General features: G+C 34.8%; 3 protein-coding genes across 3 annotated transcripts; 2 read left to right on the top strand and 1 right to left on the bottom strand. All coding sequences in view use genetic code 12, as the record gives it.

Annotated features, from left to right (window-relative positions):
- Positions 1–2,392: 2,392 nt before the first annotated feature.
- On the top strand, positions 2,393–4,318 carry DEHA2B16742g (DEHA2B16742p; the record flags this gene model as incomplete). Its single annotated transcript, XM_457683.1, has 1 exon — positions 2,393–4,318. The coding sequence occupies one exon, from the start codon at positions 2,393–2,395 to the stop codon at positions 4,316–4,318; it is 1,926 nt and encodes a 641-aa protein (XP_457683.2).
- Positions 4,319–9,469: 5,151 nt separating this feature from the next.
- On the top strand, positions 9,470–11,413 carry DEHA2B16720g (DEHA2B16720p; the record flags this gene model as incomplete). The annotated part of the gene is made up of 1 exon (XM_457680.1): positions 9,470–11,413. One exon carries the CDS (start codon positions 9,470–9,472, stop codon positions 11,411–11,413), a length of 1,944 nt encoding a protein of 647 aa, XP_457680.2.
- Positions 11,414–14,611: 3,198 nt separating this feature from the next.
- On the bottom strand, positions 14,612–16,567 carry DEHA2B16698g (DEHA2B16698p; the record flags this gene model as incomplete). Its single annotated transcript, XM_457677.1, has 1 exon — positions 14,612–16,567. One exon carries the CDS (start codon positions 16,565–16,567, stop codon positions 14,612–14,614), a length of 1,956 nt encoding a protein of 651 aa, XP_457677.1.
- Between the last annotated feature and the right edge of the window lie 379 nt (positions 16,568–16,946).

The following is a 16,946-nucleotide window of genomic DNA, read 5'->3' as shown; positions in this document are numbered from 1 at the left end:
TATACTTGTATCATAAAGGCAAAGGCGTTGCTCTTTAGTCCTATAAGCATCGATACAGAAATTTCTATAAGCTGCTTCATATTTCTCGGCTAGTCCATCAATATAAGTCAAGTATTCTTCGTCTGTCTTACGAATATACTTATAGATCTTTTCTAGTCCTCTCTTAATCTCATTTAATAGAATCGCATCGACGTTGAATGCCTCATAGATAAATGAAATGAGTCCACCTCTCAAAGTAAGTCCCGACGAGTGACAATCCAAGATCTTATAATTGAGAGCTATATGCTTGCTGGAATCCAAAAGCTCTGTACTATGCTTGATTGCCTCCAAACTCCTCTCGATATCTATTTCAACCAATATCGTTGTATAAGAGTCTGTTAGCATGCCTTTGTTAGTGTGGTTAGAAAACATTTCCGCGACAACTTGAACGAAGAATCTAACTATTTTTGAATCATTAAAGTTTATCACTTTGTTTCCCTTCAAAAGTGGTAATTTTTTGACCTCTACAATAGCTAATGATCGGTAATGTATTTTCTCCGTATAAGCTACAATATCCGGATGAGAATAAAATAAATCATTTGTTGTGTGAGGTACTCTAGTTTGCACTCCTGTCTGACCAACTGTATTTCTCTCTTCAACTTCTATTTCAAAGCCTAATAAAGCTGAAACATAGTCACTTATGGGTTTATACAAATAGATCAGAAAATTATCTCTGTAAGTTGCTTCTGTCTTTAACCCAATATGCTTAACAAGCTTATAGTCCTGTTTAAAGCAAACTCCAAGCAACTTCGTAATAACTTTTTTTCTTTGATCTTGGCTGAAAGTATTAGAGAATAGGTCAGTTTTCAAAATACACTGCAAATTAGCAGCAAGTCTATCTTCCAATATTTCTTGGTTCAGTGATTCAAATTCTATATCTGAAAAAGTTCCAATTAGAAGGTTGTCAGTAGCTTCACTCGGACAAGCAATATGAAGAGAATCAGGATTTAGTAGTTTACCATCAGATCCTTGAAATTCATATTCAGTAAACGGCATAACGCAAAAGAAGATGAATAATTTTTTCCATTCATCCGGATGATCGTCAAAATACCACTTGTGCTTTTGAGGAACTGTATCCACATCAGATAAACTTCTTATATTTTCAATTCCAAAAACTTTATACACCATTTCGGTATGGGTGATATTTTGATTCGCACTTTTATCGAATAATGTTCTATAGTTGAATTTGGTAATCTCAAATAGATCAATATCAGCATCAACATCAATATCCATGTCCTTGTCTTCACCGCCTCCTTCCAAAATATATCTCCTAATACTATTAGAAAAAGTGCTATTATTCATCGTGATTATATTGATGCGAGCAAAAACATCATTATTCTTTCTTGTGGCACCTCCTCAATTTATGGCAAATTAATTAAAGTTAGCATAAAAGAAATACTTGTTTCAAGTTTCATCTAGGAAATAATTGCATTTTGTGGGGTTATTGAAATGCGAACATCTACGATGAAGTTTTTTTATTACCAAGATTCGCGAGTTTAGTAAGATCGTAGTTGATAACCAGGAAAATGCTGATGTGGACTATGGAAAAAGACAGAAATTTTATGAACAATTTTGATATGATGAATTCTAAGGGGACTACTGTACTTTACATGGTTAATTGATAGCATGACGATCCCACATAGCGCAACCTGTAAAATGTTGCGTGCGACACATCAAAAACAACAGATTGCAAGTTATGGTTTGTGTCAAATGACAATAAATTAAAAGTGCTGATTTACATTCGCATTGACGTTGACTACTTATCTATCATATAAGTTTGCACACGTTAATTCTTGATTCGGGCTGTCGAGTCTCAAGTTGATGTGTTGTGGCGTCGAATGGTTACAATATGAAAAGCTCAAGTGCATTTTTTTAGTGGAAGCTCGCAAATAATAAAATCTTTCAACAGAGCGAATAACCATAAACGACTGCAATTATGTGCTTTACTAAAATTCTTCGATAACGTAATACAATCTTACCTTCTCTTTTTTTTTCCAGTTTACAAACATTTACGACATTGCACCCACGATATTGCACCGCGACATTGCACCCAAACGGGTGTGCCCCTTAACTATGGAAAACACGCGCAATCTCCAAGTGCAGGGGATAGTCCAAAAGACGATACCACACAAGCTGCGTTATAGCAGTGCCAAGTGACACAATCTTTTATACGTCGTATTTTACAAAGATTTTGCAGTGCGGTATCACAAAACGAAGCTTTGTTAAGACGCAACTAGTTAAGACATTTAATTATGTAATGGTTTATAAAATTACATAATCAATTTCAAGGAAGGGTAACCCAATCAAAGATTATAGGGATAACAATAAACACCTTATTGAATATCTATAACATATGTATTTTTCAGGGGTAGATAGTGATATTATCACATACGATGACCCTGAGAATCGATGCATTAGGGTGAATCTTGATCTATTTATTAGGGTTCTCAATAACAATGAACAAAATACGAGAGTCTGTTTGGACACTCACTTGCTTAAGATTCGGGGTAATGAAGATGGGCAAGAACGTCGTGCAGAGAAACTAGTGTCTAAGGGTAATGCATCAGTGGGTCTAGGGAATATGCCTTCTATACCTATTGTTGTGTATACTAGTCGTGCATTGATTACTGCTGAATTTAGGGAGATGAGTAGTGATGATTTCAAGGAAACCTATCTTGCTCCACTTGATAAGGCTCTTGAAGAGTCAAATATTTCAATTCCGCTTTTGGCACCGGCTTATCCTTACCCACTGGGAGATGCAATGCATGTGGAGCAAGCTATCCAAGAATACTTTGATCGAGAAATAGCACGAACAATCGATCATCTTTATCGTGATATTGGTGATATAACCAATCATTTTTGCAGTCCATCGTTTGTAAAATCACCATTAGATGGAAAAAGAGCGGTACAACCTGATATCATTCACATGTTAACTAAGTCGGATTTAAATACGCAATATCCCGAGATTGTTTTCGGGATAGGTGATTACAAAACAGGAGTCTATAAAATGATGCAAGGCTTCGAAGAATTCAAGACAGCTATTCTGAACCGAAGAAGATTGAGGCTGCATTCCATTGGGAACTTCTTCCCAGATAGGGAGTGGTCGCCTAGAGTATTATTTGCGTTGGTTCTAAGCAAATATATCTACCAAGCTTTCCTCTGCGGAACGGATAGGATTCTTATTTCAGACCACCAAACATTCTCAGGATTCTTTAGGTATGAAATAGTGGATGGCGAAATGATTATAGAATACTATGTCATTAATAATCCAGAAACTGTGGAGAATGGCATCACTTTAAGGTCGGCTATAGCGGGATTTTTTTATAAAAGTGTTGGTGATGCAGCTGATACAAAGGCCAGGTTGATGGAAATTTTTAGTGTTGCCAGCAGCACCGACGTAAAAAGTATTAAAGAACTGGATCCATTTTTCAACGTTCGACCTAGAGACCCATCTGGATCTTCGGGAAAATTGGATAGACCTGGGTTTTCAGGCAACTTAGATTCGGTAAAAGAAAACGACGCCAGTGATAACTTTGATGCTATTGATGGTAACACATATTGTCGAGTTATATACGATTCCGCAGAATTTTATCCTGATTTGAAACTTCCATCGCCAGTTTTTGTCAAACTATACTACTACTCTAGTCGATTGTGGGAAGAGAATAGTTTGATGTGTTTGGAGATACCGGAAAAAGAGGGGTATTATGGCATGTTTTTCAACGAGCTTTTAATTAATGAAAGAATTGCTAAGTCAGAATTCGCTTCTAATTTCCCAAAGCTCCTTGTTTCTGGTTATTGGAACGGGCTTTCTGATCATCCGATGCATATATTTGAATACCTTGGGAAGGAGGTCCCAGAAGAAAAGTGGAATAACAAAGAAGTGTACAAAGTTATCAAATCAAGACTCGAAGAGCTTCATCTGATAGGAATTTCGCATAATGATATTAGGCTAGCCAACATTCATGTGTCTGTTTCTGGTAAGATATCTTTGATAGATTTTGGATTATCGGACTACACAAATAATGAAGAACACAAGAAGAATGATTTTGAGACTCTTGAATACATATTGAGATTAAATGGTTCTAATGAAAGTTTTAAGCATGCCAATCAAGTTAATGTTAAAAGCGAAGCTATACCTGCTGATAGAGCAGACAAAAATGACAAATATGGAAATGATAGTAATTCTTCTAGTGAAGAAGTATTTGATGAAGGGAGTTCAGGAACTTTTAGTACCCAAATAACGATAGAAGATATTGCTTCAAAACCATCACGAAGATAATGCATACTCACAAGCTATTTTTTTATCTTATTCATTTGAATCTTGATATTTGCCAGGTATTATTTGACCAAAGATTCGACAAAGTTGTTGTGCTTGTTTTTCCTTCTCAGTATACGCATTTACCCGCCTGGAACTTGTCTAATGCCTTACAACTCTCACTCTCATCTTTCAACTCCCTAGCACTTCCACACTTTCTCTGTTAACTATTTATTAGCTAGAAATGACTTAATACATAACTTGCTTGTGGTCTATGAGTTGAGTAGGATACTTTTATAAGCAATGGAAATGCTAGAGCGATATCACCACCCCAATTACATTCTTGACCCTAGAAAATTTTCAAAATTTGCGGCACTACCAGCCCCTAATAATTGCTAGAATAACCCCACCCCCTCAAACAAGACTTGAAAATATAATATCAATTAATACAATACCGGGAACAACACATAATGAACCAATTTTGCGGCTGTTTGTCATCGTACTTTATTTACTCCCATGAGGATTGTTGGAATAGCTTGTCCAATTTGGCTTTTTTTAAATCTTCCATTATGCCTCCATCATACCCTTGACTGACTGGTTGAAGTATCCACCCAAAGAATTTATTTAATTTTAAAAGATAGGGATATTGAAGCCACCATTTTATTAGCTTTGTTTAATGTCTTCGAAAGCAATATCCATATTCCCATCTTCAATGAACGTGTATTTGAAGTAGAAAAGTAGAAATTTCAATGTTATTGGCAAGTTTGTTGCCATAGAAAGCTAGCTATGTTGGTTTTCCAAATTCATTTTCAATAACCAGAGAATTTGTTGAGCATGAGATTAGAATACACTCTATTTGTTAATACTTTAGAAATTGTATGAGGAGAATATACATACCAATCGCTAGAAGACAATTATGGGCATTAAGCATTTGTTGTTAGGCATTACGCCTCTTCTATGCCTGTTCTTTTCTTCAGAGGGAAGCATTTTTAAGAGGATTGGCCGGTCCAGATTTCCCAAGTTTTCCTAATGGCCTAGCAGAAAAAGAAAATATTGGTAGGGCAAAATTGGAAGTTGTGGAACAAAGTGGAGGAAGATCTGCATTGCAGGAATTTGGGTTGGAAAAATTTGATGAGGAATCAGGGCACACAAGGGGAGCTAAGATAGCCATTAAAAAGGCTAACGATTTGTTATTTTATTAATCAAATTATCAAAATAACTATTCATAAGTAAACTGCAAATATTTTTGTCTGGGTTAAATCAGTTTTCTATGGAAGAGGTTATATAGCACATTTTTATCAAATAAAATCAATATTTTAATGGCTTAAAAATTCAACTATTCAAACTTATTATCCTTAATCACAATAAAAGTGTTATAAGTTTATAAATTTTGATATAAATATAGTTATATAAATACGTCAATTAAATTTGAAATGGAAAGAATAATATATCAGCAATACCAGTTACGCTTCCAGTAAAACTCGCAACATTTAAATAGAAGAGATCAGGCCTATTTTCGTTTTTAAAAATTCCTTCATTTGGATCTCATTAAAAACATATTCAATTAAATAGAGTTATCCCTTATCCTGAACTCCAAGATCGATAGCTACTACATAATCATCTACGGGAAAATTCCTAAATTCGGAATAATTTAGATGCCACCGGTAGATCGCACTGACTAAAAGCGCGCGCCAAAGGTTCTTGTTCTATTTAAGAGATTCAGTAACCAATATGAAAGCGGAACTTTTTCTTGGATAAGCAACATAGAGTATAATTATGGATCTGATTAAGTTGTGGAATAAAGCATTGAGGCAATCACACGTTTATTGTAAATTGGGAACTTAACTATTATATTGAAGATCGTATTGGAATTTAAGCAATTTTCCTGCTCTCTATTACTGGTTGCATTTGCTTTCCTGTGATAATAACCCCTCAGTTGGGTCTGGTGCTTACGAAAGAATTATTTCTGAGTTATAGGTCACAAAACGCTAAGTGAATTAACCGCTCCCTTTTTTTGATTGGGTTTGCAGTGGGCACTTAGCTTGGCACCATTGAGTGAAGATGAAGACAGACTAATGGTATATATATAATAAGCCTGCTAATTGTTTCATTTTTCTAGTTAGTAGTGGCAGCTAGAAGAAATTTCAAAGCTTTTGCTATCATTAGTTTCTATTCAAGTGTTTTTGGCAAATATCTCTTATTAAATGCAGTTGTAAGTATAGCTGACATGTTGGAAGATAAAAAACGGACGATTACGTTTCCCATTTCTGGTGTTTCTGAATTTGCTAGCCAATAATATTAACGTAGAAGCTGCCATTAACTGGTACTTTCATTACTAGTAATAATAATAATTCTGAGTACCTTTCAATGGAAAAAGTTATTAACCTTTAGTTATTTTATTTACTTCTTTAAATTTCTAATATGAAGTAGACCCTTATGAATATTCAATACTTGATACCCAAGGTTCAAAAAATGGAGGCTTTACTATTCCCATATATTAAATTGAAACAACAGTACAGGCTTTAAAAAAAAGTAATAAATAAATATATCAACTTTGGTAATTAAATAATAAGACCAAGGAAGGGCAGCCGATTTCAGCTGCTTTAAAACAGAAATTAATTTTCATTGTGATTCTACTCAAAATCCTCAATATTGAGGGAGCGATACTTAATTAGGTAGGCCGGTAGATATAATGCAAAATGTGTTACTGAGAGAAGCTTGTTCTATTTTGTTTCCAACGTATGTGGGAGATACCGTAGTTCCTTTTATTAATGTTTTAGGTATACTCGTTATCAAAATATACCATTTGATAAAAAACATTACTATGCTGCAAAATCACTCAGTTGAAAATTCTCAATCTAACCCTAGCTTTCGTGTCCATGATATTAATAAATCAAAGGTAAAGGGAGCTGGTGACATATCATCAGCATTTGCAACATTTGGAAACTCTGTTATCAAGGGTCTTCCAGAAGTATATGCCCAAATTAAGAAAGATTTAATGTGCAACCCAGAAGAGTTTACAGCTAGTTGGTTGAGATTGAAAAGCACTTTACGAGAAGAAATCAAAGAGATCAAAGAACTTGGACACAATGCGATTCCATCGGTTGAGATTTCTGACCTTCAAAACCTAAGTGAGAACGATAGATACAAAATTTTAAAAAGGGGTGCATTCTTAATCAAGAATGTGATTCCAAAATAGAGGCTAAGAGTGTTGGACTATGTAAAAAAGATCCTAGTACAACTGGCTTTCCCACGGAGGATCCTGTTGTATTTGAGTTGTAAAGGCGCAATTAAATGCCCGCTCACATCCAAGCTTGAGGAGAGCCACCAACTTTGCAAATAAATTATGGCATGCATCATCAGACTCTAAAGTCTGTCTCGATCAAAATATTTCGTATGCTGACAGGTTGTCTACCAGGTGATACTTTGTTCTCACTCGGACCTCATGCAGACGATGGATCCTTGGAAAGATGGGAAGATCCAGAATACAGTAAATGTTATGAACCTATTTTTGAAGGTCGTTGGGAAGATTACGAACCTTATGATGCTACTCATAGAATTGGTGCAGATATGAATTTACATGAATCTATTGGGAACTGCAGTATATTCAGAACATTTCAGGCATTCTTGAGTCTCTCTGAAACTGAACCAAATAAAGGAGGAATGAAATTCGCTCCATCTGTCAAACTTGTCACTGCGTATTACATGTTGAACCTAAGTTGATCATTTTGATCAACTTAGGTTCAACTCAAATATTAATGGTGGCTTCCCAGGTAAAGGGTTGGAATTGAGCGATGAAACTCATCCTGAATTAAACCTTAAATCTATTATGGTTCCTCCACCTAAATTGAGCCAGGTGACATGCTTTTCTGGCATTATGATTTAATACATTTGGTAGATCCGGTTTACACTGGCCAGAGTGATACATCAGTATTTTATATACCTTCTTCTCCATTGTGTGATCGCAATGTTAAATATGCGTTCTGTCGAAGAGAGGCATTTTTAAAAGGTTTAACCGGTCCAGACTTTCTAGGCTTTCCATATGGGACATCAGAACCCAAACACAAGGATAGAGGTACATCATTAGATGTTGAAGAATACGGTGGTAAAAATGCTTTACAAGAGTTCACTTTAGAAAAGTTTGGTGAAAAAGTCGAATTTTCTACAGGAGCAAAAAAGGCTATACGCAAATGAATTATTGTTCTACTAGGCTCCCTATAGTTTTATACTATCAATTTCTGTTTTTTATATTGTGAGTTTTGGGGGAACTAATATGGTTAGTTTACTAATTGTAGACTTCCAGATGCTTGGGTTCGAAGTGGTACATAATCCAATTATTACTTTTATAAAGCGTTACTAACTGAAAAACACAAACCTTCTTCACACATATAACTTGGTAATTAGTTCAACTTTCTTTGCAGCTTCTAATCCTGTGGAGAATATACCGTAAATGTTTTTTACATCACTGGAAATTATTGGGGATTGATATATCCAGAGGCTTTACATGGGAAAAACGACAGTCTAAATTTTTGAGTTGTGTTTTAGTGCGAGACAAGTTTGAAATAGCTTTCACTAATACCTTTGACATATGTTTTATGTTAAGCATGTGATGAACATATAAATTATAGGTATTACATTATTTGGCTTTGTTTATTTGTTTTGATTTAAAAGTACCATGACGTCATGGTACTATGAAATGTAAACAAAAAATATTTTGCACTATTAGTATGGGGTTGAACGGTTTGCACGCAGTTGCAGGGTATACTCAGAAGAAGAATAAGACTTTCATATTTTTAAAAATTGCGAGATATTATAAACCGGGAGAAATATTTCGCACTGTCACGGTTCTGTTCCAAAAAGATCTGTCAGGGCTCTAATACCTTTCCTATAGAAGTTGTAGCTTTCATTAATATCTTATAATGATTCTATTATCAGTTAGCATCCAAACGGCATTATAAAGTTATTCGACAAAAACTGAAAGAACCAAAACCCTGGTTAAAGTGCGAGATCGTGTCCATGATAATATTGATTTTGGATGGGCAACTCGTTATGGGAGATCAGATGACAATTTTCATTTCATTATATAATCACTGGCTTGCGTACGTAAGCAACAAACAAATGTAAAAATTAATGATCTAGGGATGAACAATAAGCACCAGTGTTTAATATGAGATAATGCCATGTATGTATTTTTCAGGGGTAGATAGCAATGCTATCACCATCGATGATCCTAGCAACGAGTGCATTGTAGTAAACCCAGAGGTATACGACGGTGTCCACAACAACAAGGAACAAAATGCAAGAGCTTTTTTGGATACACACTTATTAAGGATTCGAAGTGGAAGAAGCGACCAAAATACCTCCCCAGGAAGACTAGTGCCCAGGAGTAAGGCATCCGTAGACATAGGGAATACGCCTTTTATGCGGGTTCTTGTGTATACCAGCCGAGCATTGATTACTGCTGAATTCAGGGAGATGAGTAGTAATGAATTCAAGGATATGTACCTTGCGCCGCTTGATAATGCTCTTAGAGTGTCGAGTATCAGGAGCCGACTTTTAGCAGAAGACTATCGTTATCCATCGGGGGATGCAATGCATGTGGAACATGCTATCCAAGAATACTTTAATGAAATAGCAATCCCAATCAAGGGACTTTATCGTGATGTAGGTGATACGAACAACTACTTTGGCAGTCCATCAATTATAAGACCCACATTGGATCAACGAAGAATAGTACAACCTGATATCATTCACATGATATATAAGTCGGATATACAATATCCCGAAATTATTTTTGGGATAGGTGATTACAAAACTGGAGTCTATAAGATGACGGAAGGATTTGAAGAATTGAAGGCAGCTATAGAGAGTCAAATCGAGAATTTGCTGAATCGAAGAAGATTGAGGCTGCAATCCAGTGGAAGCTTTTTTCCGAATAGGGAGTGGTCACCTAGGGTATTATTTGCTTTGGTTTTAAGGAAATATATATACCAAGCTTTCCTTTGTGGAACAGACAGGTTTTTTATTTCAGATCACCAAACATTCTCAGGGTTCTTTAAGTATGAAATTATGAATGACAAGATGTCTATAGACTACTATATCATTAATGATCCAGAAACTGTGGAGCATGGCATTACTTTGAGGTCGGCGATAGCCGGATTTTTCTATAAGAATGAGGCTGATGCGATTGATACAAAGGGCAGGTTGATGAAAACTTTCGAGGTGGCAAGAAAAACTGAAGAACAGGATCCATTTCTCAACGTTTTGCCTAAACTTTCTTATGGATCTTCGGGAAAATTGTCGGATAGCGGGGTTTCAAGTAAGTTAGCAAGCAAGTTAGACCCAGTAAAAGAAAATGACGATAGTGATAACTTTGATGCCATTGATGGTAACACATATTGTCGAGTTATATACGATTCCGCAGAATTTTATCCTGATTTGAAACTTCCATCGCCAGTTTTTGTCAAACTATACTACTACTCTAGTCGATTGTGGAAAGGGAATAGTTTGATGTGTTTGGAGTTACCGGAAAAAGAGGGGTATTATGGCATGTTCTTCAATGAACTTGCAATTAATGAAAAAATTGCTAGTTCTCAATTTGCTTCTAATTTCCCAAAGCTCCTTGTTTCAGGTTACTGGAACGGGCTTCCCGATCACCCGATGCATATATTTGAATATTTAGGGAAAGAAATGCAGGAGGATAATTGGGATAAGAAAAAAGTGCATAGAGTTATCAAATCCAGACTCAAAGAGCTTCACCTGTTAGGAATTTCACACAATGATGTTAGGCCGGCCAACATTCATGTTTCTGTTTCAGGCAAAATTTCTTTGATTGATTTTGGATTATCGGACTGCTCAAATAATGAGAAACGTAAAAAGAATGATTTTGAAAATCTTGACTACATATTGGGAGTACATGGTTCTAATGAAAGTTATAAGCATGCCAATCGAGTTAATGCTAAAAGCGAAGCTATACCTGCTGATAGAGCAGACAAAAATGACAAATATGGAAATGATAGTAATTCTTCTAGTGAAGAAGTATTTGATGAAGGGAGTTCTGGAACTTTTGGTACCCAAATAACGATAGAAGATATTGCTTCAAAACCATCACGAAGATAATGCATACTCACAAGCTATTTTTTTATCTTATTCGTTTGAATCTTGATATTTGCCAGGTATTATTTGACCAAAGATTCGACAAATCTGTTGTGTTTGTTTTTCCTTCTCAGTTTAGACGTCATGTTACTCTCAAAAGTACATAAAAACCAGTTTGATCATGGGCTTACAGGTTATAGTTGAGTTGAAGCGGTCTTGCATCCCTCTCGCCTAAACCTAATATTCTATTCCATTCCAAAGAAATGCGAATATAGATCGCGCCCAATTGTAGGGTATATCATTCTTCTAATATCTATATTTTTCTGGAATAGGCTGTCGAAATACTTCACACAATTCTCTGTGTTCACTTTTCTTAGTTTCTTCGTTAGCACTTACAGGCCTAGAGCGCTTTTCTTTGTTATCATCATAATTAGAATACCCAAACTCGATAAAATAGACTTTCTCTCCGCAATAGAGAATATTTCTCAAATTAATGTCTCCATGTATTATCTGATTACAGTGTATTATTTCTAATTGTTCTTCAGTTTTTTGTAAGTTTCTTCGTCTAATGGACCTGTGGTTTTGTCCAAATACTTTAATATGAGAAATGGACCCAAAGCGTGGTCGTGCTCGCCGATATTGGATTTGCCAAAAACATAGATATTAGCCTTTCATAGGCTGTCTTCTCGCACAGATATCCTCTCCTGGATTTGTTAAAACTTTCAGTTTGCCGACTGTGTAACTATCATGATCTCTCTTCGCTTTGACCGGGTCAAAGACCTTAACAATCAATTGGTCTGCTACATCGACATATTCATTTAGATATTACTATTCACTTTGAATAGCTGTGAATTAAATGTAAATCCACTTTGAACGTCAATATCTGCAAAGTCTCCAAGCCCAATTACAGTGTCATAAAGGTATTTCCCCTTAGCTTTATAAACATCCTTACAGAATGATTTATAGGCTTCTTCATCTTTCTCAGCTAATTCGTCCAAATACGTTAAGTATTCTTCGTTCGTCTTACGAATATACCTGTAGATCTTATCTAACCCTCTCTTAATCTCATTTAATCGAGTACTGTCGACGTTGAATGCCTCATAGATAAACGAAATAAGTCCACCCCTCAAGGTAAGTCCAGAAAAGTGACAATCCAATATTTTATATTGGAGAGCTATGGGCTTGTTGTATTCAAAAGTTCTGTTTGCTCGATTGTTTCCAAGTTCCTCTCAATGACTATTTCAACTAATATTCTTGTATAAGAGTCCGTTAACATACCTTTGTTAGTGTGGTTAGAAAACAATTTGGCTACAACTTGAATGAAGAATCTAACCATTTTTGAATCTTTAAAGTCTATCACTTTTTCACCCTTCAATAGTGGTAATTTTTTGACCTTAACAATAGGTAATGACCTGTGGTGTATTTTCTCCGTATAAGCTACTGCAATATCCGGGTGAGAATAAAATAAATCATTTGTAGTGTGAGGAACTTTAGTTTGCACTCCTGTTTGGCCGTCTGTATTTTTCTCTTCAACTTCAATAAAGCTGCAACATATTCACTTATGGGTGTAAACAAATATCTCAGAAAGTTATCCTTGTAAGTGGCTTCAGCCTTTTAACAAGGGCATACTTCAAATGTAAACCGAAAACCAACATAGAGAAAATTTGAGTACTTAGTACGATAAGTAATGCTCGGCAATTTTCTGTCCCAGTAAGTGTATGGTTACCTTTTATATATATGCTAACAAGAGATTTAGTCAAGGCCTGCGAATAAGTGCGACTATTTTGCATCTCCTAATCACTTTGCTATCGCTAATTACTTTCTAATTATTCTATCTTATCTAAAAATCAATGTTTGCGATAGTCTATTGTTTGCTTGTTTTGATTCAGTATGTTCAAAAGTAATAAAGAACAGTTGCACTTTTTTCATGGTGTCCGAAAAAGTATAGATATGACTTTATTTATGATTTCTGGTTTTGGAGTAATACCACATATAGTTTCAACATATAGTAAAAAACCTATATTTGGCAATAGCATAAATTAATACAGATAAAGTAACAATACCAACAGGAACAATAACAACCATAGATAATGAATCTAATAAAAGACCTCCAGACTTAAACGTCGTATGAATAAACTATGTTATATTTCTCAGTTGAGAATAATAAAAAAAAATTAAAAATAAAAATGAATCTTATTAGAGGAATTGCTAATAAAGTAACTATTAAAGGTGTAATAGTTCCTTGAGGTGTATATTCTATTTTTAATAATGATAATATAAATAACCTAATGAAATAGCTCTAGAACTATAAGATAAAGTTTCAATTAAAACTAAAACTGGAACTAAAGCTTAAACTTCCTGTAATACCAGTTGTTGTATTAGACAATATACCTAATATACATACAGCCATATGTGAGATAGAACTATAAGCAATAATAACTTTTAAATCAGTTTGTCTTAAAGTAATAATATGGAGTTTTAATGGCTATAGCTGATGCTGCTAAATTATTATTAAAAGAAATAATTTTACCTACTCATGCTGATAAATTTATCAGCGGCACGTAATCGTTAATTTGCTGAAGCAACTACGTAATCACAAAAATGATTAGATAACGAAAAGTCATTCAGTTGATAACATAATAAAATGATATACACGCTCATCCTCCTCATGCAAAATTTAATCTGGCAAGTGCGACGTTGCATCAAACTCCTTAAACGAGAAACCATTACGAAGTTAGTGCATTAGTAGGATTGAGAGAAGACCTATAACGGTGGAGTAAAGGTGGAGTAAAGGTGGAGAATTCTATTGGTATATTCTATGTAATCCTAATTTTGTTACTATATAAGTGTGTTAGTTCTAAGTATTTTAGTATATTTTAAAATCACTATATCAATTATGTTGTTTAGTAATTTATAATTTATTTTTAATGTGTTGATGATAAGTGTCTGTGCTGGCGATATAGACAAATAAATGCGTATACTGCCTTAACTAAATGTCTAGGTGATACTGGTCAGGGGTATAGCTTAGGCATTAAAAGATCGGTGCTTTAGTATTTATTCCCAACGATGACGCTAATCAGACAGCAATCGCAGATGATTATATAAAATGTTCGCATTCGCAGTTTGCCGCAAATAGTATGCCATGCGACACTTATCTCGCAGCTTCCCATCTACTCAATACATACGTGTATATAGTTATTAATCCATACATTCTTCATTTAACTATTCATATTCCTTTGGATTAGGCTGACCAAATATACCACACAACTGTTCGTGTTCACTCTTGATCCTCTCAGGGTTAGCACTCACTGGATTGGAACCTAATTTATCTTCTGTGTATTCTGAGTATCCAAAATCAATAAAATATACCTTCCCTTGAGAATATAAAATATTCCTTGGGCTTATATCTCCATGTATTATGTTATAAAGGTGGATTATATTCAATTGTTCTTTAGCTTTTTCATAGGTTTCTTCATCGCGTGGTAGAGTCTCTTTAGCCAAATACTTCAAGACGATAAATGGCCCCAATGCGTGATAATGATTTCCTATAAAGAATCTCCCGTATACAGGTTCTTGAGCAATATAAACGCTGTTAAACTTAAAATTAGGTAAAAGCCGTTCATATGCTCGCTTCTCACATAAATATGCTCTTCGACAATTATCAAACATGTCGTGCTTTTTTATTACGTATTTATTATGATTTCTCTTTGCATTGGCAGGGTCAAATACTTTAACAATCAATTCTACAGTTTCATCGATGTCTTCTTTGAGATACATTTTTACGTCTTTAGAGTTGACTTTGAAAAGTTGAGAATTAAACGTAACCCCGCTTTGTACATCAATACGTTTGAACTCCCCAAGTGCAATCTTTGGCTCAATGACATATAATTTTCTCATAAAAGCGCTGTAATTATTTTTGAAAATTTGATCAGCTTTCTCACCTAGACCGTCTAAATATGTCAAGTACTCCTCGTCTGACTTACGAACATAGTCATAAATTGCATCTAGTCCTCTTTTAACGTCATTTAATTGGTATTCGTTAGCACTAAATGCCTCATAGATGAATGAAATTAGCCCTCCTCTCAACGTAAGGCCAGATGATTGACAATCTAGAATTCTATAATTCAAGGCTATGAATTTGCAGTTTTCAGGGCCTGTAAGTTTTTGATTGACTATTTCCATGCTTCGTTCTATATCTATTTCGATCAAGATAGTTGTATATGAGTCGGTCAACATGCCTTTGTTTGTGTGGTCAGAAAACATTTCCGCAACAACTTGAATAATAAAACTTACCATTCTTGGTTCCGTAAAATTTACTACCTTCTCGCCTTTCAAGATTGGTAACTTTTTTACCTCCACGATAGCAAGAGATCTTCGATGTTTCCATTTATCATACGCCACGACATCTGGGTGCGAATGGAACATATCATTAGATTGATGTGGTACTTTGGTGTTGACTCCTGTTCGACCCGCAGTATTTTTTGTACGGACATTAATCTCAAACTTTAATAATGCTGCTACGTATTCACATATAGGGTTGAATAAATAATTCATAAAATTTAATCTGTAGGTATCCTCATCAGTGGATGAAATATCTGTTACAAGCATATAATCTTCTTTAAAGCAAATTCCAAGTAATTTTGTAAGTATTCTTTTAGTTTCATCTTGATTAAAATTACTTGAGAATATGTCAGTTTTCAAGATATTCTCCAACTTAAATGCCACTCTACCTTCCGGAATTATTTTGTTGAATGATTCAAATTCAAGTTCAGAAAAAGTTTCAATAAGGACATTGTCTGTACCATGACTGGAACCAATAGCATGAAGAGTAGTAGGATTCAACAATTTTCCATCTTTGCCATGGAATTCGTACTCCGTGAATGGCATAACGCAAAAGAAAATAAATAATTCCTTCCACTTATCTGGATGATCTTTATAGTGTGACCTCACATGATCCATATCTAAGTCTAATTCGTTCTCAATTTCAAATATTTTGTGCAAAATTTCTCTATAGTTCACATTCTGATCTACATAGTTATTGAATATTTTTCTGTAGTCGAATTTGGTAATCTCAAATGAATCAATATCCTCACCGCCTTCCAAAATATATCTCTTAGTATTAATAAAAAAAGAATCTTTGTTCATTGTAATTAAGTTAATGTGAACAAAAACTTTCATTATTCTTTCATGTGGGACCTCCTCAATTTATAGGAGATTAATTAAAGTAAGCATAAAAGAAATACTTGTTTCAAGTTTCATCTAGGAAATAATTGCATTTGTGGGGTTCTGATATGCGAACATCACGAAAAAAGGTTTGGTATTACCAAGATTGACGAGTTTAGTAAGATCGTAGTTGATAACCAGGAAAATGCTGATGTAGACTATGGAAAAAGACGGAAATTTTATGAACAATTTTGATATGATGTACTTTACATATTTAATTGATTAAATTGTATGACGATACCACACAGGGTAACCTGCAAAACATAGCGTGCGACACTTCAAAAACAACAAATTGCAAGTTATGGTTGCGTCAAATGACAAAAAATTAAAAGTG

This window comes from Debaryomyces hansenii (assembly GCF_000006445.2).
Source record: "Debaryomyces hansenii CBS767 chromosome B complete sequence".
NCBI classification, from domain to species: domain Eukaryota; kingdom Fungi; phylum Ascomycota; class Pichiomycetes; order Serinales; family Debaryomycetaceae; genus Debaryomyces; species Debaryomyces hansenii.
The sequence above is the reverse complement of the archived record's forward strand: the minus strand, read 5'-3'. Positions and strand labels throughout refer to the sequence as shown.